The following is a 21,790-nucleotide window of genomic DNA, read 5'->3' as shown; positions in this document are numbered from 1 at the left end:
GTGTACTGGAAGGAGGAACGATCTGAGAGCCAAAAGATCTGGGTTCTAATCCCACCCAATCAGCCCGGTGCCCGATGGCAGGGTGAGTTAGCTGGGCTCCCCAGGCTTCTACCGCCTACCATCCTGTGGCAAAATGAGGTGGACCAAACGAATAATCTCTAAGACTCCTTCCAATGCTGATAGTCCATCAACCACATGCCATCCTGCAATGCTGGGTATTGATCCCAGACTATGGATGCCATGCAAATGCTGCATATATGGCAACATTTTATCTGCTTAAAGCCAACCATAATTTTGTTTTTTAGCTAAAACTATTCTTACTCAAGCGTGTAGAAAAGTCCCTGTGGCTCATTGCTCTAACCCTAGCAATCAGACAACACTCCTCAATTGCCTTTCTACCCAATTCTGGCTATGCCTCAAGTGGGAGGAAATCTGTCTGTCTGTCTGTCTCTCTCTCTCTCTGTTTTTATATAAAAATAGAATTTTCCTGGGGGTGCCTGGTGGTTCAGTCGGTTAAGCCGCCAACTTTAGCTCAGGTCATGATCTCATAGTCTGTGAGTTTGAGCTCCACATCGGGCTCTGTGCTGACAGCTCAGAGCCTGGAGTCCACTTTGGATTCTGTGTCTCCCTCTGTCTCTCTGCCCCTTCTCTACTCATGCTCTGTCTCTCTTGCTTTAAAAAATAAATAAACTTAATTTTGTTAATGGAATTTTCCATCAGGCAGAGTCCATCTCTAAATCCCACTGTGAGAAGAGCTCCCCTGGAAAAGGAGCTGTCCACATGCCAAATCAAAGTGGCCAGTACTTCCAGCAACATATCCTGTCACTGTACAACTCCACACAGCTGCAAGCCCCAGGTCTGCGAGCAGAAATGCCATTTGCTCCATCAATAATGATGTTCTCACCAGAGTCAGGCCCCACAGGCAGCTGGCCTTCCTCTCACACACCCGGAGCCCCACTGCAGGGAGGTGGTCCTAAGACCTAAGGGAAACAGCACTGAGACATTCTCTCCTCTGTTTCCAGAATGAGGGGCAAAGGAATGGAGGGGGCAGGACGAGGGGGGGAGGGGCATGACTTTGTTCCTGGAAACTAGAATTCAAATCCTGCTTCTCCTAAACCCTGAATCACCTCCTACTCTTCCAATAGATGAGTGTGGTGGGTAAGAATTTCCATATATGGAGAAGTCTGTTCTCTCCTCTGGTACTTGAAGAACATGGACCCACATAGGACAGAATTCCTTACTCAGAGTAGACAATTAACCCCAAAAGAAGTGGAGTCTTAACTGCCCCACAGGATATCCTGTTACAGGAATATGGCATCTCCAGCCCAAACAAGGAAGTGACTGGGTTGAAAGGCTTTACATTGACCTGAGGAATGGGCCTTCTAGAATGCAATGACATTTATGAAGTCAGTCTGTTAATTCAGAAGAAGGAGGGGGTGTTATGTGGGGAAGACGTACCTGAAGAGGTCACCACGAATCTAGAGCACAGTTCTTCTAATGGCAGATGAGCCCTAAAACTATCCTCACTCTTGGCCCCAATTCCCTGACTCCCTTGGGCCAGGAATCCCCCTGGGAATGTAGTTTTGCACTAGTTATTCACAGAACTGACACCAGGCAGAAAAACCCAGAATAAAACCAGACTTTCAGGAGAACACTGTAGAGGGGGAAGGAGGGTTGAATGCTCAATTTAATTTGTAAGCTTACTTGTGATCAGAAGGTCCTGACAAGTGTTTGATCAGTAAAGTGAACCAGTAAATCCAGTTTGGAGCATATCTGGTCTAAAATGACTCCAGATGGAATTAGCAGAAGAGGAAGGAGAGATGAAATGCTGGAAAAACTGCAGTGCAGGTGGCGAGGGGTTGGCTCAGAGGAGGGAATCTGCATCTCTGCTTCCCAGTGGCTCTCTCTTTTTTCTTTTTCTTTCTTTTTTTTTTTTTTTTTTTTTTTTGAGAGAGAGAGAGAGAGAGAAAGGCACATGAGCAGGGAAGGGACAGAGAGAGAATCTTAAGCAGGCTCCGTGCTGACTTAGGGCTCAAATTCACCACCTGTGAGATCATGACCTGAGCTGAGATCAAGAGTCGGACACTCAACCCCTGTTCCTGATGACTCTTGACAATCTTCCAGCCCCTCTGCTTATACAACTCCTTCACAAGCTCAGCCCTCCTGTTCTGATTTCACACCCTCAACCCTAGTCACATGTCCTTGTGTCTGAAATCACCTAGTGTGTGAGCACACCTTGCATTTGTAGAACTTCCAACCCTGTTTCTGTGATTACAGTGCATGCCTGAGTACCCCTCCTATGCTCAGATGCTACAGACTGGATCCATGGCTCACAGCAGCTTTTCCCAAAGCACACTGGAACTCTAAGCCTAAGGAATGTCTTAGGGGGATTAAGAAAAAAAAAAAAAAGGAGGAGGGTGGGGACTCTCTGATCAAATAACTTTGAGAAACAAACCTCTTGGGAGGTCACAGTGTGCATTAGGTTACTAAAGGCTCAGAGAGTCCCATGATAAAAATACCCATTTAATTTTGTTGCACTTGGACTTTACCACACTTAGTTGGCTACAGGACCTTTTTCTAACAGAATAGTCATAATACTCTGGGGAATAGGACCCCAAATAATCACAGCATTCTAAGGGACATCACATCTTGCCCAATATATATTCTATTGCACCTCTCTTACCGGACTGTGTGTCTTGTTTAAAAGCAAGGAGCCTGGGGTGGCTCAGTCAGTTAAGTGTCCTACTTTGGCCCAAGTTATGAATTCATGGTTCGTGAGTTCAAGTGCTGCATCGGGCTCTGTGCTAACAGCTCAGAGCCTGGAGCCTGCTTTGGATTCTGTGTCTCCCTGTCTCTCTGCCCCACCCCTGCTTGCACTCTTTGCCAAAAATGAGTAAACATTAAAAAAAAAAAAAAAAAGGGCAAGGACCTTGGGGCACCTGGGTGGCTCAGTCAGTTGAGTGTCAGACTCTTGATTTTGACTCAGGCTGTGATCTCAGGCTGAATCCCTGATATCAAATACCTGCTTGGGATTCTCTCTCCCTCTGTCTCTGCCCCTCCCCCACACTCTCTAAACAAACAAACAGACAAATAAATAGCAAGGACCTTTTCCAAATCATCATGGCACCCCTGAGACACAGCAAAGTGCTTTATAAACTGCAGGCCAATAAATATGTGGTAAATGAATGCACTAAACCCAATCATCTCATTTCCATGATGAGAAAATAAAGCCAAATATGTCAACACAACTTTCTCCAGATCTTCCTAAGTGTTTAAAAGGATGTCTTAGACAAAGAAGGTGCTCAGTGGGGCACCTTGGTGGCTCAGTCAGTTGAGCACCTGACTTCGACTCAGGTCATGATCTCACAGTTTGTGAACTCGAGCCCAGTATCAGGCTCTCGGCTGTCAGCACAGAGCCTGCTTCAGACCTCCTGTCCCCCAGTCTCTCTCTGGCCCTCCCCTGCTCATGTTCTCTCTCTCTCAAAATAAATAAACTTAAAAAAAAAAAAAAAAAAAAAAAAAAGGTGGTCAGTAACTCTTGCAGAATGGAACAAAATAGAACAGAATAGCACAGAAGCTCCTCAGCTAAGCCCGAAGCCAGAAGTTCTCATAACACCATGACTCCCTATGTCCTTCCCCTCTCCATTGCCCAAGTCAGGTGTCAGCCAGAAGAAAATGAAGATGACAAATCAGAAAATGAAAGCCATGGGAAAACCAAAGGTCCTTAGGGATGGGAGGGGGGGGAAATGGTGTTTGCAGACTGAAGGGAGTCAACAGGACCTGTCTGTGTCTAATTTAGACTTAACTTCAACGTCTAACCTAAGACCTGGCCCTTCCAACAAACTCCCATATGAGTTCCAGTGCATACACAACTTAGTGCTGTACTGTACCACTCTCATGGCAGAACCTTCTTCCTTTTTTTTTCAAGTTTATTTTTGAGAGAGAGAGCGCGCGCGCGCACGCAAGCACACGCGCACGCGCTCATGAGTGGGGGAGGGGCACTGAGAGAGGAGAGAGAGAGAGAATCCAAAGGAAGCTCCACATTGTCAGTGCAGGTCCCTACTCAGGGCTCGAATTCACGAACTGTGAGATCATGACCTGAGCAGAAACCAAGAGTCAGACTCTTAACCGACTGAGACACCCAGGCTCTGGGTGGGAGGCCTGCTTGGGACTCTCTCTCTCTCTATCACTCCCCTGCTTGTGGTCTCTCAATAAAAAAAAAAAAAAAAAAAAAAAAAAAAAAAAAAGACTTAAAAAAAAAAAGGAGTTCATTGAACCAAAATTTCTTGAGCACATAGCATCTCCTCTAACAAAAACGGTGGGTGTTTGTTGAGTCACTACCATGGGCCTAGACTTACGCTCATTTCTTGCACTACCTACACAGTGAAATAATACTAAGTTTCTTGCCAGTGTATAGGACCTGCTAAGGACTTTCCCGTCAATTTCTCATGCGTAACCTGCATGAGTCAAGGAGCACGAGAGGAGCTTTGGAGATGGGAATCTGATTCTCATTCTGTCAGTTAAAGCCGAGCACCTCATGGGAAAGCTCTTCACCCCTGAACTCTTGCCCACATTCTGCAAAACAAGCCTAATTCTTGTGACCCATCTCTCCCACAGCAACTGAGAGCTAAGTAATAAAAACAATTGTAAAATTCGCCTACCACATAAAAAAGTGCTATGAAGGCAATGCAATACTAATGACTTCTGTGAGATGGGGGGCTTTAAGAGGGAAGGAAAAGGGGCACCTGAATGGCTCAGTCAGTTGAGCATGGGAGTTCGGCTCAGGTGAGTTCAAGCTCCACATTGGGCTTGCTACTGTCAGCGCAGAGCCCCGCTTGAGATCACCCTTCTCTCTCAAAAATAATAAAAAAACCAAACCAAAACAAAACAAACAAAGCCAAAACACCTTTATCCAATTCGTTCCCCCGATTTATCTTGGATCAGGTTAAGCACCTCAGTTGACTGAGCGGTCCTTAAGGGCTGGGACTGGGCCCCACCGGCCTCTCTGACCCCACACCCAGCACAGCGCTTGGCACACAGTTGGTAGTAGAGAAATGCTTGGAGAAAAGGAAACAGCACTTGGAAACCATCTATGTCAATTATGGCTCGGCCTCTAGTAAGTGACTCCGGGGAGGCCCTCCTCCTCTCCGGGGCTCGAACGACTAGCTTCCCAGGCTCTTTGTACCAGGAGAGCTCCAAGTGGCTGTGTGTGGCCCGCCCCCAGGACGCACAGGAAACCCAAGGCGGGGTGTGCAGGGGCACTCAGGGAAGGGTTCCAACCCCGCCCAGACCCAGACTTCCGGAAAGCTCGGGGTCCCCTCTGCCGTGCGTGCATCCAGTGCTTGCGCCGCGGCCGGCACTTGCGCACCGTGGGCCGGGGCTATGCGCGCGCTCCAAGCTCCGCGCTCCTGCCTCCCCGGAAGCCCTCTCGCCGGAGAAGGGCCGGTGGTTCCCCGGGCGCCCCCCAGCGGAAGGTGGTGGGGAAGGAAGAAGGATTTGCAACAATACCTCGGGGAGGAGGCGGCCGAGGCGGAGGCGGTGGCAGCTGGAGGCGGAGGCAGAGGCGAAGGAGGGCCCCGGCCCCGGACAGGCCCCGCCCCTCGCCCCGCCCCGCCCCGCGCAGCCTGCCCTTACCGTGCAGCCTGCTCTTACCGTGCAGCGCCGAGCTCTTCCCTGCCCGCTAACGCTACTTATCCCGGGAAAGCTGGCGCGGGGCGGGGGAGCAGACCCATAGACTAAAAGTGAAACTTGAGCAGCGCTGGCACGGCTGCTGGCTGGTGCCTTTCCCCCTCCTGCCTCCCCGCCGTCGCCACGCCCTCCGCTGAGAGCTGGAGGCCGACGTCAGGGGCAGGATTCCTGACTACGCTTGCAGGCATCTGTCCAGGTAACTAAGGTATGGGAAGGTGTGGGTCCGTACGGTGGGGGGAGGGGCGCCCGCTGGAGCTCCCGCTGGGCCGGAAGGTGGGCGCACGCAGGGCACGTTGCTTCCGGGGAGGAAGAGGAGGAGCCGCAGGCCTGCTGGGAGCTTGCAAAGGAGGTCGGGAAAGAGGGAGGTGTGGAGGAAGGCTCCTATCCTGCAGGGAAGGCTGTTGAAGGCCACCTAGAAGGAGAAAGTCTGAGTGGAGGGGATGGTGAAGAAATGTGTCTGCTATGGAAGAGCCAATTTATGGCTCTGAACCCGAGTAGGAGAGATCCTGCCATGGAATCCCCTTCTGAGATCTTGCTCCTGAGCCTCGCCCTGGATTCCCAGCAACGCTCAGCACCTGTTGGATGGCAGAACTGGCAAAGACCAGCTTCCCAACCCGCCCACCTCACGCGGGAGAAAACTGAACCTGGGAAAAGAAACCACTTGCCCAGAGTCATGCACAACACAGATCCAGTCGTGGGACCCTGTTCCTGCAGCCAGTCAGGGTGCTGACTCCCTCTGTCCCACAGAGCTATGAAGCAGGGTACCTGTCCATGGGTCAACATACACCACCCTGTGAAGAGCTTCCACCTATTCTTGGCCCCAAGAATCAGTTCCTGGAAGGGTCTGAGTTTTTGTTTTTGTTTTTTGTTTTTTTAACTTATTTTTAGAGAGAGAGGGCACCCATGCGTGTAAGAGGGGAGAGGCAGAAAGAGAATCCCACAAACCATGAGATCATGACCTGAGCTGAAATCAAGAGTCAGATGCTTAACCTACTGAGCCACCCAGGCGCCCCCTCCCCTCCCCCCCCCCCCGCCCCCTCCCCGCCCCCCGCCTTTTCTTGTTTGGAACATAACCTCAAGATCTTATTATCTTCATAATGTAATAAAATATGAAGCTTAGAACTGGATCACTTGGCCCTTTCTTTTCTTATCTCCTCCCAGTTCAAAATGCTTGCATCTCATAATAGCCAGCATTCTCTTATCTGCAGTTGGTACCAACACATTCAAGCCTCAGAACAATCTTCTTTGTAGTTTTAGCCTTTTTCCAGAAAGTCAGTTTCGTTTGCCCACCATAGCCACTCTGCTTCCTGTCATAACACCACTTTCCCTGGGCATAAAGAGAATCTTTGCCTTTCTTGTGCTGTGTCACTTTGCAGGATTGGTGCTTGCCACACTTCTTGGAGAAAGTCTGGTGGGTTTTAGGAAGGTTCACCATGGTTGCGAGAGCACTATCAGCAGGGAAAGAAAGAGCTGGAAGGTTCTGATTGACGGTGAGCCCTTACTAACGATGACAGTCAGTTGCTTCAGGGCAGCTTCCTCTGTCCAGTGCCCAAAGGAAACTCTGTAGTTTAACATTTACTTCCCACGCTTGTCTAGAAGCCCAGAAAGCTTGCTATGTGCTTATACCTGTGAAATAAATAAATAAATAAATAAATAAATAAATAAATAAATAAATCTGTGAGTTGGGCGAACTGTTTTGAATAGAGGCAAGCCTGTTTTTGGGAAGTGTGAGTCAGATTTTTTTTCCCCCTCTGACATTTGTAAATTCTAGCAACCATGAAAACCACATTTACATAGTGAAGAGGTTGAAATGTTCAGCAGCTAGTGCCTGGAAGGCATTTCAAGGATGGGGACGTTGTTTCCTTGTATTTCTGGCCTCCGGGTACCTAAAATAATCCCCACCTCAGAGATGTGGAAAATTTGGGGTTTGGAGCCCATGGCCAAGAAAGAATTCTTGAGATGTCTTTGGTGCAAAAGGTGGTTTTATTAAAGCACAGGGACCATAGGCAGAGAGGGCTGCACTGGGGTTATGACAGGTGACTAATTATGTACCTTCAAGTTGGGAGGCGGTTAGGGATAGTGTAAGTCTAAGGAATTTTGGAAGCAGGTTTCCAGGATCCTGAGGGGACTATATATTGTTAAGAAAAGGTCATTTATTACTGTTTGGTAAAAACTCAGTCACAAGACCCTTCAGATGTATATCAGTGGGCCAGATGCTTGGAAGATGATTGCCAACATATATCTTGGGATGGGTGGGGAGGGGGTAGAGATAAAAAAAGTTTCCACAGGAATTTTTATATGTTAAAATAGACTTACAGGATCCTGGAGGGTTGGGTTAAGATTGCCTTTTGTCCTTAGTGAACAGTCATCATCCAGGCAGCTAAATTCCTAGAGGAAATGTCACTCTCTGTGTTTCAAGGACTTGTGAATGGGCTATAGGCAGTATGGAAATTTATTTTCTTGTGCCTTTGTTTCCCACATCATTTCCCCCTGAATAATTTTGACCCTTAAATCTTTACGGCTGCTGAGGGTGGAAGGTCTCATCTTCTGTAACTTCTTCCTACTGAATGAGGGGCATAGAGATGTCCCTACCTATGGGTCAATATTGATCAGTTGGGGACTTATATATATAGGACAGCTGAGTCCAAGGGAGATCTCATGTATGGATCTTCCTGAATGCAAAGGATCATCTGTCAGCTTGAAGTTATGGCGGTGAAGGAGTCTAGGCACCAAGTAGAGAGACATGGGAGAAAACAACAAAACACGATTAGAATAACAAAACGAAAATGAAGCTGAAATAAGAGTCCTTTGGTAGTTGACAAAAATCCTCTTCCAGTCCAGGAGTTTAACCAGTCATTAAAGGAAAGGGAGGGATCTTTTAGAGCAGCAATGTGAGTATTTATATCAGTTAGAAACCCAGAAACATTTTTATGGTGACCTGGAACGTATACACGGCATTCTGTACTTAATGATAGCACATGTTACACCTTGTGCAGCAGGTAAAATGTCTAATGCCATTTTATTTTTAAAATTGCTTTATGCATTTGTATTCCTTCAGTGTTTAATAGGGAAATGCTATTTCGAGTGTCATTTAGGGCTTTGACTGTGTATTTATAGAGCTTCCATGTGCCAAGCAACATCCTCCAGTCCCAGGAGGGAACAAAGATGGATGCTAGGTGGTCATACCGATAAGACACAGAACCTGTCCATCATTGCTTTAAATTTGGAAGTTTGGCTGGGTTGGTAATGGTTTTAATAATGCATCCATGTATCCAGGCAAAACCCAAAGTACAGTGGCCTATCCAGCCTGGGCTAAGCCATGGACACAAGTTAGACCCACATAGCCATCCAGTCCCCTCAGGAGTCGTCATCTAATTCCGGGCCTCCTTGAACTTCAGTCAGGATATCAAGGGTCGTTTGGTTTTGGAGGGTTACCTTTCCAGAGCACTGTGGACACCAGACTAAATGTAAATAGTAATTAATTTCTTTAAGGCCCAAGCTATTTCCTGAATTATTTGTGCAATAAAAGACAGTCCGTTGTCACTTTGTGGGGATGAAGGCAGTCCAAATCTAGGGATAATTTCTTTTAGCAAGGATTTTGTCACCTCAGTAGCCTTTTTACTCAAGTAGCCTTGTGCAAACCCTATATTACCTTCCATTGATTATTTGGGGTGAGGGGGGGATAATAAATATTTTCCTCTCATTATTAATGCTAGTGTATAGACTAGTGTAAGACTTCATATTTGTTTATTTTGTGCTGCCTGCTTGGCTGCACAGCCTGCTAAATTGTTTCCTTTAGATCCTAAGATCATATCTTTTTACTGTCCTTTGAAGTGAATTACAGCTACTTCCTTGGGTAGGTGTACAACCTCAAGAAGAGTAATCATTTAGGGCCCATATTTGATTGGGGAGTTATTATGGGCTTGATTATAATCCCCTTTCCTTCCAAATTGTTCCGTGGGGATGTAGAATTAGGAAGTCATATTTAGAGTCAGTATACATCTTAATTTTGAGACCCTTTGCCAGTTGTAAAGCATGAGTGACTCTGCTTCTTAGGCAGATGTATTTGCTGGGAGGGCTTTGGCCTCAGCAGTCTGAGTCAGACTGACTGTAGCCTACTGAGCTTTTCTTATCCCCCTTTCCATGAAACTACTGCTATCAATAAGCCAACTGTCATCAGCATTTTCAATAAGGGGAGTCTTAAATCTGATTGGCTAGACTAAATGAGATCAATAATCTCTGAGCAGTCATGTTGTAACACAGATGTATGATAGTCAGGCCCAGACATAGGGGTAGCTGGATTTAAAATTGGACAGGTGTTAAGTATTTAAGGTATATTTAAGAGCATAACCTGTCATTTACTAAGTCAGCCTCCCATCACCCACTGGGCCTTTGGTCTCTAAGACACTCTGGACCTGATGTGGAGTCATTTCTGTCAGACTACCCCATAGCAAGTTTTGAGGTTTCTTTACTGGGAGGGCTGTTGTGTGCTTGTATAAAGCCTCTATTTGGAATTGTACATCAATAGAGGTGGTTCCTGGGACAAATAGGACTAAGGAATAAAACCATCAAGAAACCCTCTTTGTTTGAGGTCTAGCCTTACTAATATCCTAATTATGAGGAATCACTGGCAAGTGGGAGAAGACTTGTCTCAGGAGATAAGGGCATTCCTAAGTGCATTATCCAATCTAACCGTAAGGAAAGTGGGGTCATGCATTATGTCCACAAGTCCATAGTTAACCCTGGACTGGGGTACACTCTGGCTTTTAAAGAGCAATTTTGTCATTCTAGCCACAAAGAATTGATCAAGGTGATAGTTGAGTTATGAAGTTGTTGGGGAATCCATCCCATTTTCCAACTGTTCAAATAATCATATGTCCATGGGGTCCTGTTGTCCCCATAGAATAATGAGCAACTATCATCCAGTATGTCAGGAGGACTTTGAGGCCTTGGACCCTTAAGGTTCTCATAATTAAGTTTTTTTTTTTTTTCCTCTTGTGATTTTTGTCTTATGTCAGTTTAACTATTATAACAACCAAAAAATTGAGAATGGAAGAAGAAGAAAGTTTTCGTCTCCTACATATTCATTCTGTTATTGAAAACTGACCTCAGTACTCCAGAGCCAATATAACCAGAAGACAGAGACTGGGAAAAAGAGGAAAAATAGCTTTATTGTTTTGCCAGGCAAAGGTGGCTGCAGCAGGTTAGGGCCTTCAGGACTGTAAGCCCACCCAGAGGAAGGTGCTGGAGGGTTTTGTAGGGACATGTGGGACCTATCTTGGTTAGACAGGAATTATCTTTGCTGCCAGCCTTGTTCATCATATTTTCAGTGCAGTACCGGTTCTGTAAAGGCAAAAAAAAAAAAAAAAAAAAAAAAAAAAGCTAAGAAGGAAAGACTGAAAGTTTCCCAAAGGAGAAAAAAAAAAAAAAGGTTAGTTTAATGTCAACCCTCATTGATGTTTTGATGTAGCCGTTTTGATTTTTGTTCAACTTTATGTTTTTAAGTGGTTTCAGTTTGAGTCATCAGGACAACTGTAGTAAGACCACTTCATATTTTACAGTGAAAAACCACTCAATATTTTCTAGAATGGCTAAAATAAAGAAAAAGGATAACACCAAATTTCCATTTAAATGTTGAGGAATTACAATTCTCATATATTGCTGATGGAAGTGTAAAAAATACATTCACTTCAGAAAACTGTGTGTGGCAGTTACTTATGAAAATAAACATTTTCCTACTGAAGAGGGGCATTTTCTCACCCCAAAATGTATCTTTGTCCTAAGAATTATTATAGGTTGTTATTTTAAAGAAACAGCAAAGGAAAACCTTTAAACCCAGTACAAGTTTCCTTTGTAAGAGACATTTGCATGTCCGATACATGTGCATATATCAGGGAAAGTTCCATTTGTAAGGGTGTCTCCCTCCATGAAGCCAAAGGAGAGAGAATGTGTAATTCTCCAGAAACTCTGATCAGTGAAGAAGGAATGGATTTAAATGTGGATAACAATCATAGCCTTGGTTAATGTTTTGTTTTTTGTTTTTTTTTTTTTGCTTGGTCACCTCCCCAAATGCTTCACCATAGATCACACTTGGAGTTTCTTTTTTTTTTCAACGTTTTTTATTTTATTTTTGGGACAGAGAGAGACAGAGCATGAACGGGGGAGGGTCAGAGAGAGAGGGAGACACAGAATCGGAAACAGGCTCCAGGCTCCGAGCCATCGGCCCAGAGCCTGACGCGGGGCTCGAACTCACGGACCGCGAGATCGTGACCTGGCTGAAGTCGGACGCTTAACCGACTGCGCCACCCAGGCGCCCCGCACTTGGAGTTTCAAACAACAGTCATATCTGATGCCTTCCCCCTCAGATTCCATCAGTCGGTGTAAGTGGGAACAACAGTGTTGTTTTAAGTCCTCCAGGTGATTCTAAGTGAGGCCAGGGTTAAGCACGAAGGCTTCCCATTAATTTAAGAGAGTGGAGGGCAGGGTTTGGCTCAAGGAGAGGTAACTAGATCTCCCCTACAGGAGTCTGTGTGGGTCAGGCCCATGCAGCACATTGTTCCTATGCTGTAGCAGAATGGGTAGGAGGAGAAGCCCCTGAAAGAAGAGAAGGAACAGTCAGTCACTGATTGGTCTGCAAGTAGGAGCTCATAGTTTCCAAATATCAGGATGCAAAAGACTAGGAAGTTTCGCCTTTTTTGCATTACAATGTCCTGCCTGCAGGTGAGCAGTTTACTTTTGAAGAGGCTCTTCCAGTGGGTATAAAGGCATTTTCCCCTGATGCAGCAGTGATTTCTCCACAAATATCTTCTGAGAAAGAAATCTAGAGAACGAGGTGAAAGAAGAAATGGCCAGTCCTCAGGTAAGCCTGGTATCCCAGGTCAGAGTCTGTATTGTCTTTTTCTCTTGAAATTCCATGCATTTAGAAATTGGAAATGTTGATTCCTCTACTTCTGATGTTTCTGCCTCATTTTTTCACCTGATTTTAAAACCTTTTCAGAAATGATATTCAAGGTTATATCTTTAGAACACTGTTGCAGACTTTGAGTCTGGAGTTCTCTCTTGTCCAGCAAGAGAACAGATGCAGAATTGAATATGAGAGGCTAATGTCCAGAAGGGGACAAGAGCCCTGAACACGGGTTTTGTCTCCGTATTTATTGAGCTCTCAAGAATTTACATATGTGGTGAATGTGCAGAAGAAAACAATAAGATAGTGACCTTTAACTTGTGCGTGTAAGAAGCAAAAGGTTTGGGGAGCAAGTGGCGTTAGAAGTTGAGATTAAAGCACAATGATATATATTGGCACCAGACAACAGATGGACAATACAGCCTTTGTGGGCTGTACAGCCAAGTAGCTGTTATCTCCAAAGTTTAAGATTTCTGGAGCATGCTGCCTCAAGGCTAACAAGGCACCCTTTTCACTAGCTAACCTTGGGTGCTTTCGTTCATTGGCAGCTTTCTGCTTCTATGCTTTGTCTTACTTAATGACTGGCCTTGGGCGCTTTCACCCTGTGGAGGCTTTATGCCCTAAGCCTTGTTAACCCATTGGTGCAAGCCAACGGACTTCTTTTTTTTTTTTTTAATTTTTTTTAATGTTTATTTATTTTTGAGACAGAGCGTGAGCAGGGGAGGGGCAGAGAGAAAGGGAGACACAGAATCTGAAGCAGGCTCCAGGCTCTGAGCTGTCAGCACAGAGCCCTACGCGGGGCTCGAACTCACGAACTGTGAGATCATGACCTGAGCTGAAGTCGGACGCTTAACCGACTGAGCCACCCAGGCGCCCCACCAACAGACTTCTTAAACTTACTTCCCACCGAACACTCCTCCCCTATTTCCCAGAGACTATTCCTTATTCTTCAACCTGGCTTCCAATAGGGAACCAACAATTGTCTCTTTGATGTAAAGTCCTGCATGTATTGAAAATATTCCCCTTGTGACAGATTCACAGGGGAAGGTGTTGAGTCCAAGATTCCTATTGCTGATCGGCTCTGTTCTTGGGATTTCAATCAATTTCTTACATAGGTTCCATCTGGATGCGTTATCAGCTCTGTGTAGACCAGGATTAATACAATGCACAAATGCACAGAATGTATCGATATGAGGCCCGAATAACTCGGAAAGTTTTTGAAAAAAAATGGGAGGCTTCCTCCTTAGAATGTGAAGAAGATACTGTTTAAAATATACTGGATATTACAGAATGTGGAAAGTATATGTGATTGAACTTTGTATAAATGCACTGTATTTTCATAATTGGATTTTAATTCCGATTCACTCTTTTGTGGCCACAAGAACACACCACTAATAATAGGTCCTTTGGCATGCCTTAGGCACTGATATCATTTTTCTCATTAAAGCTGATGCTACCTTCTATTATTTGGCTTGGTGTCTTTGCCGGATTTCTCCCTTACAAAGTTCATATTTGTCCTCTCATCATTCATAAGGATCTTAGGTGGGTTTATGGAATGATGTTCAGAAACCATCACAATTAAACTGGAAACTTTTTTTCTGAGCTTCCCTTGCTTGCAGCTTTTGATGAGGAAAACAAAGACAAAAGAAGTGTAGATAAAATTAAATTTCCTTGAACTTGCAGTGCATTTGTAAATACCTGGGATATGTAGAGTATGACATTGTTCAAGGAATGCCCAACAGCCTTAATTTAATGCTTTGTTAGATGCAAAAAAGGACTTTAGCATGACCGGAGCCAGACTTGCAGGACTCTATTGGTCTTCTTTAACATACGAAAATCTCTTTAGAAACTTTCTTATCTCTACCCCCCAACTTAAAAGTATAAAATCAATGGCTTCTCCAAATGACAGTGTAGGTTGCTCTGCCCATGGGTCATTACCCATGCTTTATTAAAAACAACTTTTTACACCAAAATCACCTCAAAGATACTTTCTTGACCCTGAATTCGAGTCCTTCATCACATCAGTTTTCACTGGACAATGAAGGGCTCACCTTTCTGTTGTAAGGATATTGACTCGTGGGAGTGGAGATTCTAAATCAGACTTCCACCCTCTATGTTTTTTTTTTTTTTTTAATGTTTATTTATTTTTGAGAGAGTGTGAGGGGGAAGGGGCAGATAGAGAGGAAGAGGAAGACACAGAATCTGAAGCAGTCTCCGGGCCTCTGAGCTGTCAGCACAGAATCCGACATGGGACTTGAACTCACAAACCCTGAAATCATGACCTGAGCTGAAGTCAGATGCTCAACCAACTGAACTACCCAGGTGTCCCCCATCCTCTATGTTTGTAATTCATTCCACATCAGGACACAGAAATACCATTCTATTTACTTCTTTGTATTTTCAAAAAATGAAAACAAGAATCATATGACTGACATGTTCAAGTATCTTAAAATCCTGAAATATAACAGTCATAGATAGAAACTACACCAGGTGGAGTCATCACAGAAAGGAAACTTGATTTTTCACCAGTAAGGAGATCACAGGCAATAACTTCCAAAGCAGAGACACACAGAGGGAAGGGGAATGGTTTCCTTTTATTTAGGGTTAGGGTGGATATTTAGAAAGAGAGCCCTTGTCATATAGATGTGGGCATAAGATCATACATGTTCCTTAAGACAACAGTTCTTTACATACTTTGTATCTTATATAAATGAGGTTTGTGTTCCTACTTGGGTGGAGATTTTAGTATTATAATGAGTAATGGTAATGAGACTGGGTTACTCCTTGGTCCATCTGCAGAGGTGTGAGTCGGGTTCAGCTCAAACTAGGCCAATCCAAGCTCTTCCTCAGGGCAGTCATTGCCTTTTGTTGGATACTTTCTGTTTCCATCACAGGAGACTGTGCCCATGGGGTGTTTTGCCTGAAATAAAAGATAAGTTGGAAAGAAGAGGTTAAGTAAAATGAGGACTAAGGTCAGCAGGCACAAGCAGGTAAGCAGTAAAGTTCAGGTCTTGGGTCTAGCTGGTGACATTAACTCCCTCTTTCATCTTAGGTATGATTATGAACCCCACCTTGGGCCACTTGGTAACTGTGGTATTTATTGCAGGAACTGCTGACCTTCAAGGATGTGGCCATAGAATTCTCTCAGGAAGAGTGGGGTTTCCTGAACCACAGTCAGCGGGAGCTCTATAGAGATGTGATGTTAGAGAACTATGGACACCTCCTCCTCTTGGGTGAGGATAACTCCTTCCAGACTTCCCAAACCACACTCGGGGTTTTGTTCCTTCCTTTGAAGACTGTCTCTTGGAAGCTTCCTCTTCACATGACTGGAATTCAGATTCCTGCAGTAAGGGAAAGAAGTAGGGGTTTGAAGATAGAGAAATCTCTTCCTGATATTAGATAGAGAAATATCTTCCTGATATTTCCTTTTCAGCTTCAGCTTTCTCTTAAGGTACCATCATCATTTATGTTGATTGGTGGCCATTCTAAACATTGAATGGCATAACAAGGTATTGCCCACATCTTAAACTCCAGTTTTCACTCCTTATTATTGTGTCTAGTACATGGAAGTGGGAGGTCAAGATGTGAACATTGGAAATCCCTTCTGTGTGTTCTCAAAGGGGCTGTTGGGCAACAGCATTTGGGAAATCATTTTCTAGAATTCTACAATGTCCTCTTTCATCTACTGAGCATAGTAGTGGATGGAAAGGTAGAATCTCCAGTAATACTCCTATTCCTTTTTTCCAATTTACAGGTCTTGTGTCAAAACCAGACCTGGTCAACTTCTTGGAGCAAAAGAAGGAGGCTTGGGATGTGAATGGAAAGGGGACAGTAGCCACACATCCAGGTAGGTGGACCTGAATGAAGCAAATGACAGAGGAGAGGTCCAAATGTGAGGGAGGAAGATAGACCTTAAAATGTAGTTCAAGTGACTCTCCTTGAATGGAAGTTAGTCAAGAAGCCTAGTTTTATTTCTCTCCTCTTACAGAGGGACATCTGCTACCCAACATTATCATGCTTTTATACTCCCTAAGGATTCTTCTTTAGCTCCAGTGATGGTCCATCATGTCCACTGTGAGGGCCAGAAGATTCCCCTTGGAGTGTGAGGGCCTCCATAATCTGAGATCTTCTCCTTTGCTTTGAGGGCTCCAGAGAAATCTCGGTATTTCTGAGGAACTGTATGCTAAGCCATTTCTAAATTCTGTTTTGCCTCCTGTTACAAGTGTGTTAAGAGTAGTGGTGGCCATATTGGGTTTTGGTGTAGAAATCCCTGGAACGCTGGAGACTGTGATCACACATTTTCTGGTTTATGCTTTCCAATATTATGGAGGCTTTAGTCTTAATCCTAAAAAATTGAGAGTCAGTCATTTTATCAGGTAACAAAGCACCTCCCTAATAGAAGAAAGTCTCATCCGTTAGTTCACTTCAAAAATTCATTTTTCTTTGTATTAACTGAAGCTGAAATTCCATTCTATGTGATCATTCCTCAGTGATGAAATAATTTTTTTAACTTGTTTTTAATGTTTATTTATTTTTAAAAGAGAGAGAGAGGAGGAGATAGAGCATGAGCAGAGAAGGGACAGAGAGAGAGGGAGACAGAATCTGAAGCAGGCTCCAGGCTCTGAGCTGTCAGCACAGAGCCTGATGCCGGGCTCAAACTCACGAGCTGTGATCATGACCTGAACTGAAGTTGGACGCTTAACTGACTGAGCCATCCAGGTGCCCGTGATAAAATAATTTAATGTACCTATTCGTATCCTAGAATTCTTGCTTAAATTAATGTCACAGGGGACCTAGAACATTTAGAATGTAGAATTTGCAGTGTGTAAAGTTTCAATTGTAACATTCATTAATAATTGTATCATTTTATAATTTTGACTTATATGAAGTTCTTGTTACCTTTTTATATGTGTTTTCACTTTCTGGTTAGTTATATATGAGATTCATCTCTGATTTTTTAGCTCAAACATTATGATATGGGCATGTGCTTTATAAGAAGTGAGGTGTAGGGTCACCTGGGTGGCTCAGTTGGTTAAGTGTCCGACTTCAGCTCAGGTCATGATCTCACAGTTCATGGGTTTGAGTCCCATGTCGGGCTCTTTGCAACAGCTCAGAGTCTGGACACTGCTTCAGATTCTGTGTCTCCCTCTCTCTTTTTGCCCTTCCCCTGCTCACACTCTGTCTCTCTCTTAAAAATAAAGATTTAAAAAAATTTTTTAATAATAAAAAAATTTCAAAAAAGAAGTGAGGTGGATAATTCATAAAATTTTCCTATTAAAAAAGTAGTTTTCTTTAAATAAAATTTAGGAACAATTAATCATTAGGTTTTTTCTCAACTTAATCCCAAGTATCTGTTTTTCTGAACTTAATTCCAAATATTTATTTTTTCTAAAGTGATTTCCCTTATCTTTTACAACTTTGATGGTGTTTAGAAATGAAGGGTTTTGTTCATCTGCTTGGTACTAAAGAATGGATTATAGCTTAGCATTCATAGTAAGAGAAGGAATATATTAATAACATAAAACATTTTAAATGTATTTTCAGTGTTTACTCATGAAATTTTTCATGAGAGCTCTTTATGGTTGGTTTTTTAAGTTTATTTATTTATTATAAGAGAGACACAGAGAGAGAGGGAGAGAGAGAATCCCAAGCAGGCTCTGTGCTCCCAGAGTGGAGCCCAACGTGGAACTCAAAGTCATAAACCGCGAGATCGTGACCTGAGCCGAAACCAAGAGTCTGACGCTTAACCAACTGAGCCACCCAGGCACCCCATGTTTATGATTGATTTTAATGAAAATTCTTTACTATTTATTGTCAATGAGACATTACGATAAGTCAAAATGATTACTTTTCATGAGTACACAGTCACAGTTTAAAATTATAGTTATATAGCAAGTTTCCTTTTAAAAATTCATCTGTTTTTGTGTAGTACTTTTGGTTTAAATTTTGTTATTCTGGTTTTGCAATCCCATAGTAATATGCTTCCTTTTGTTGGGACCTTCCACAACATTACGTAGCTGCTTTTGTCACGGCGTTTTAAAATTCTCCTTTTCTCTGTAATTTTCGAGGTTAGTTTTATAATGTGTCACTGTGTTCATGTTTTTTTTTTTTTTTAAATCATGCTTCACTGTGTTCATATTTTGACATTTATCCTGCTGTGAATTTACTGAGCTTGTTGAAATTGTCTTTTTCCACATATGTAAGAAGTACAAACCTTTAGTTTTTTATGTAGGCTCTCTGCCCCCTTTCATTCTCCTCTCCTTATGGGATCCCCTTAATTTACATTTGGACCTCTTTTTTGTGTGTCACTTGAGTCATGTAGGCTCCATCCTTTCATGTATTTTTCTAGTCTCGTCCCACTAGATAATTTAAAACAAGGTGTCTTTAACTTGTCTGATTCTTTTCTGCTTGATCAAGTCTATCCCCCAACCAACACCCCACCAACAACCCTCAGTTTGTTCTCTGTATTTAAGAGTCTCTTATGGTTTTCTCCCTTTCTGTTTTTATCTTGCATTTGCTTCCCTCCCCCTGTGATTATCTGTTTTGTTTCTTAAAGTCTAAATATGAGTGAAGTCATATATTTTTCTTTCTCTGGCTGACTTATTTCACTTAGCATAATACACTTCAGTTTCATCCATATTGTTCCAAATGGCAAGATTTCATTCTTTTTGATCGCTGAGTAATATTCCATTGTTATATATATACCACACCTTCTTTATCCATTCATTAGTCGATGGACATTTGGACTCCTTCCATATTTAAGCTATTGTCAATAGTGCTGCTATAAACATTGGGGTGCATGTGCCCCTTTCAATCAGCATTCCTGTATCCTTTGTATAAGTGCAATGGCTGGGTTATAGGGTAGTTCTATTTTTATTTTTTTGAGGAAACTCCATACTGTTTTCCAGAGGGGCTGCACCAGTTTGCATTCCCACCAGCAGTGCAAAAGAGTTTCTCTTTCTATGCATCCTTGCCAGCATCTGTCATTGTCTGAGTTGTTAATTTTAGCAATTCTGACTGGTGTGAGGTGGTATCTCATTGTGGTTTTGATTTGTATTTTCCTGATGATGAATGATGTTGAACATTTTTTCATGTGTCTATTAGCCATCTGGATGTCTTCTTTGGAAAATTGTCTATTTGTGTCTTTTGCCCATTTCTTCACTGGATTATTTGGCTTTTTTTGGGTGTTGAGGTTAATAAGTTCTTACTAGATTTTGGATACTAACCCTTTATCTGATATGTAACTTGCAAATATCTTCTCTCATTCTGTCTGTTTTGCTGTTTGTTTTTTAGTTTTGCTGTTTGTTTCCTTCCCTGTGCAGAAGATTTTTATCTGGATGAAGTCCCATTTTTGGTTTTGTTTCTCTTGCCTCTGGAGACATGACAAGTAAGAATTTCATGCGGCTGAGGTCAAAGAGGTTGTTGCCTGTTTTCTCCTCTAGGATTTTGGTGGCTCCCTGTCTTACGGTTAGGTCTTTCATCTATTTTATTTTTGTGTATGGTGTAAGAGAGTGGTCCAGATTAATTCTTCTGCATGTCGCTGTCCAGTTTTCCCAACACAATTTGCTGAAGAGACTGTCTTTATTCCATTGGATATTCTTTCCTGCTTTGTCAAAGATTAGTTGGCTGTACATTTGTGGGAACCCAATTCTGGGTTCTCTATTCTGTTCAAGTGATGCATGTGTCTGTCTTTGTGCCAGTACCATACTGTCTTGATGATTAAAGCTTTGTTAACACAGCTTGAAGTCTGGAATTGTGATGCCTCCAGCTTTGGTTTTCTTTTTCAACATTACTTTGGCTATTCTGGGTCTTTTGTGGTTCCACACAAATTTTAGAATTGTTTGTTCTAGCTCTATGAAGAATGCTGGTGTTACTTTGATAGGGATTACATTGAATATTTAGATTGCTTTGGGTAGTATCAACATTTTAACAATATTTGTTCTTCCAATCCATGAGCATGGAACGTTTTTCCATTTCTTTGTGTCTTCTTCAATTCCTTTCATAAGCTTTCTATAATTTTCAGTGCATAGATTTTTCACCTCTTTGGTTAGGTTTATCCCTAGATATTTTATGGTTTTTGTTGCAATCGTAAATGGGATTGATTCCTTGATTTATTTTTCTGCTGCTTCATTATTAGTGTATAGAAATGCAACTGATTTCTGTACATTGATTTTATATCTTGCGACTTTGCTGAATTCATGGATTCACTTCTAACAGTTTTTTTGTGGAGTCTTTTGGGTTTTTCATGTTGTCAGTGAAGAGTGAGAGTTTGACTTCCTCCTTGCCAATTTGGATGCCTTTTATTTCGTTTTGTTGTCTGATTGATGAGGGTAGGACTTTCAACACTATGTTGAATAACAGTGGTGACAGTGGACATCCTTGTCATGTTCCTGACCTTAGGAGGAAAGCTCTCAGTTTTCCCCATTGAGGATGATATTAGCTGTGGATTTTTCATATATGGCCTTTATGATGTTGAGGTATGTTCCTTCTTTCCCTACTTTCTTGAGGTTTTTCATCAAGAAAGGATGCTGTACTTTGTCAAATGCTTTTTATGCATCTATTGAGAGGATCATATGGTTCTTATCTTTTCTTTTATTAATGTGATGTACTATGGTGATTGATTAGGTATATTGAACCAGCCCTGCATCCCAGGAATAAACCTCACTTGATTTTGGTGAATAATTCTTCTAATGTATTGTTGGATCTGGTTGGCTAGTATCTTGTTGAGAAATTTTGTATCCATGTTCATCAGGGAAATTGGTTTGTAGTTCTCCATTTTAGTGGGGATTTGTCTGATTTGGGAATCAAGGTAATGCTGGCCTTGTAGAATTAGTTTGGAAGTTTCCCTTCCATTACGATTTTTTGGAACAGCCTCAAAAGAATAGGTGTTAAATCTTTGAATTTTTAGTAGAGTTCCCCTAGGGAGCCATCTGGCCCTGGAGTCTTGTTTGTTGGGGGATTTTTGATTATCAATTCAGTTTCTTTACTGGTCTGCTCAAATTTTCTATTTCTTCCTGTTTTAGTTTTGGTAGTTTACATGTTTCTAAAACTTTGTGTATTTCTTCCAGATTACCCAATTTGTTGGCATGTAACTGCTCATAATATTCTCTCATTGTTTGTGTTTCCGCAGTGTTGGTTGTGATTTCTCCTCTCTGATTTGTGATTTTATTTATTTGGGTCCTTTGCTCTTTCTTTGTG

The 21,790-nt window shown here is 42.8% G+C and overlaps 1 protein-coding gene, 1 long non-coding RNA gene and 1 pseudogene across 5 annotated transcripts in view; 1 reads left to right on the top strand and 2 right to left on the bottom strand.

Moving 5' to 3' along the window:
• The first annotated feature begins 5,622 nt into the window (after positions 1-5,622).
• Positions 5,623-21,790, top strand: part of LOC122209204 (zinc finger protein 260-like) — a 22,965-nt gene continuing 6,797 nt past the window's right edge. Inside the window, exons 1-5 of one of the 4 annotated variants that reach the window (XM_042920982.1) lie at positions 5,623-5,884; positions 12,409-12,547; positions 15,487-15,582; positions 15,699-15,825; positions 16,347-16,439. In XM_042920982.1, coding sequence (XP_042776916.1) covers positions 15,553-15,582; positions 15,699-15,825; positions 16,347-16,439 — 250 coding nt within the window. In that variant the 5' untranslated portion in view covers positions 5,623-5,884; positions 12,409-12,547; positions 15,487-15,552. Of the gene's footprint in view, positions 5,894-12,408; positions 12,548-15,439; positions 15,583-15,698; positions 15,826-16,346; positions 16,440-21,790 lie in introns of those variants that run through there. The other 3 variants (XM_042920983.1, XM_042920985.1, XM_042920984.1) reach the window with 3 other exon arrangements.
• On the bottom strand, positions 6,756-7,287 carry LOC122209205 (annotated as a pseudogene).
• LOC122209208 overlaps positions 15,420-21,790 on the bottom strand; it is an 18,970-nt gene continuing 12,599 nt past the window's right edge. The window contains exons 3-4 of the long non-coding RNA XR_006197496.1: positions 15,710-15,933; positions 15,420-15,512 (exon numbers count right to left, since the gene is read on the bottom strand). This is a non-coding gene — a long non-coding RNA (uncharacterized LOC122209208). The remainder of the gene's footprint in view (positions 15,513-15,709; positions 15,934-21,790) is intronic.

This window comes from Panthera leo, chromosome E2, assembly GCF_018350215.1.
Source record: "Panthera leo isolate Ple1 chromosome E2, P.leo_Ple1_pat1.1, whole genome shotgun sequence".
NCBI classification, from domain to species: domain Eukaryota; kingdom Metazoa; phylum Chordata; class Mammalia; order Carnivora; family Felidae; genus Panthera; species Panthera leo.
This window is presented reverse-complemented; position numbering and strand designations above follow the sequence as displayed.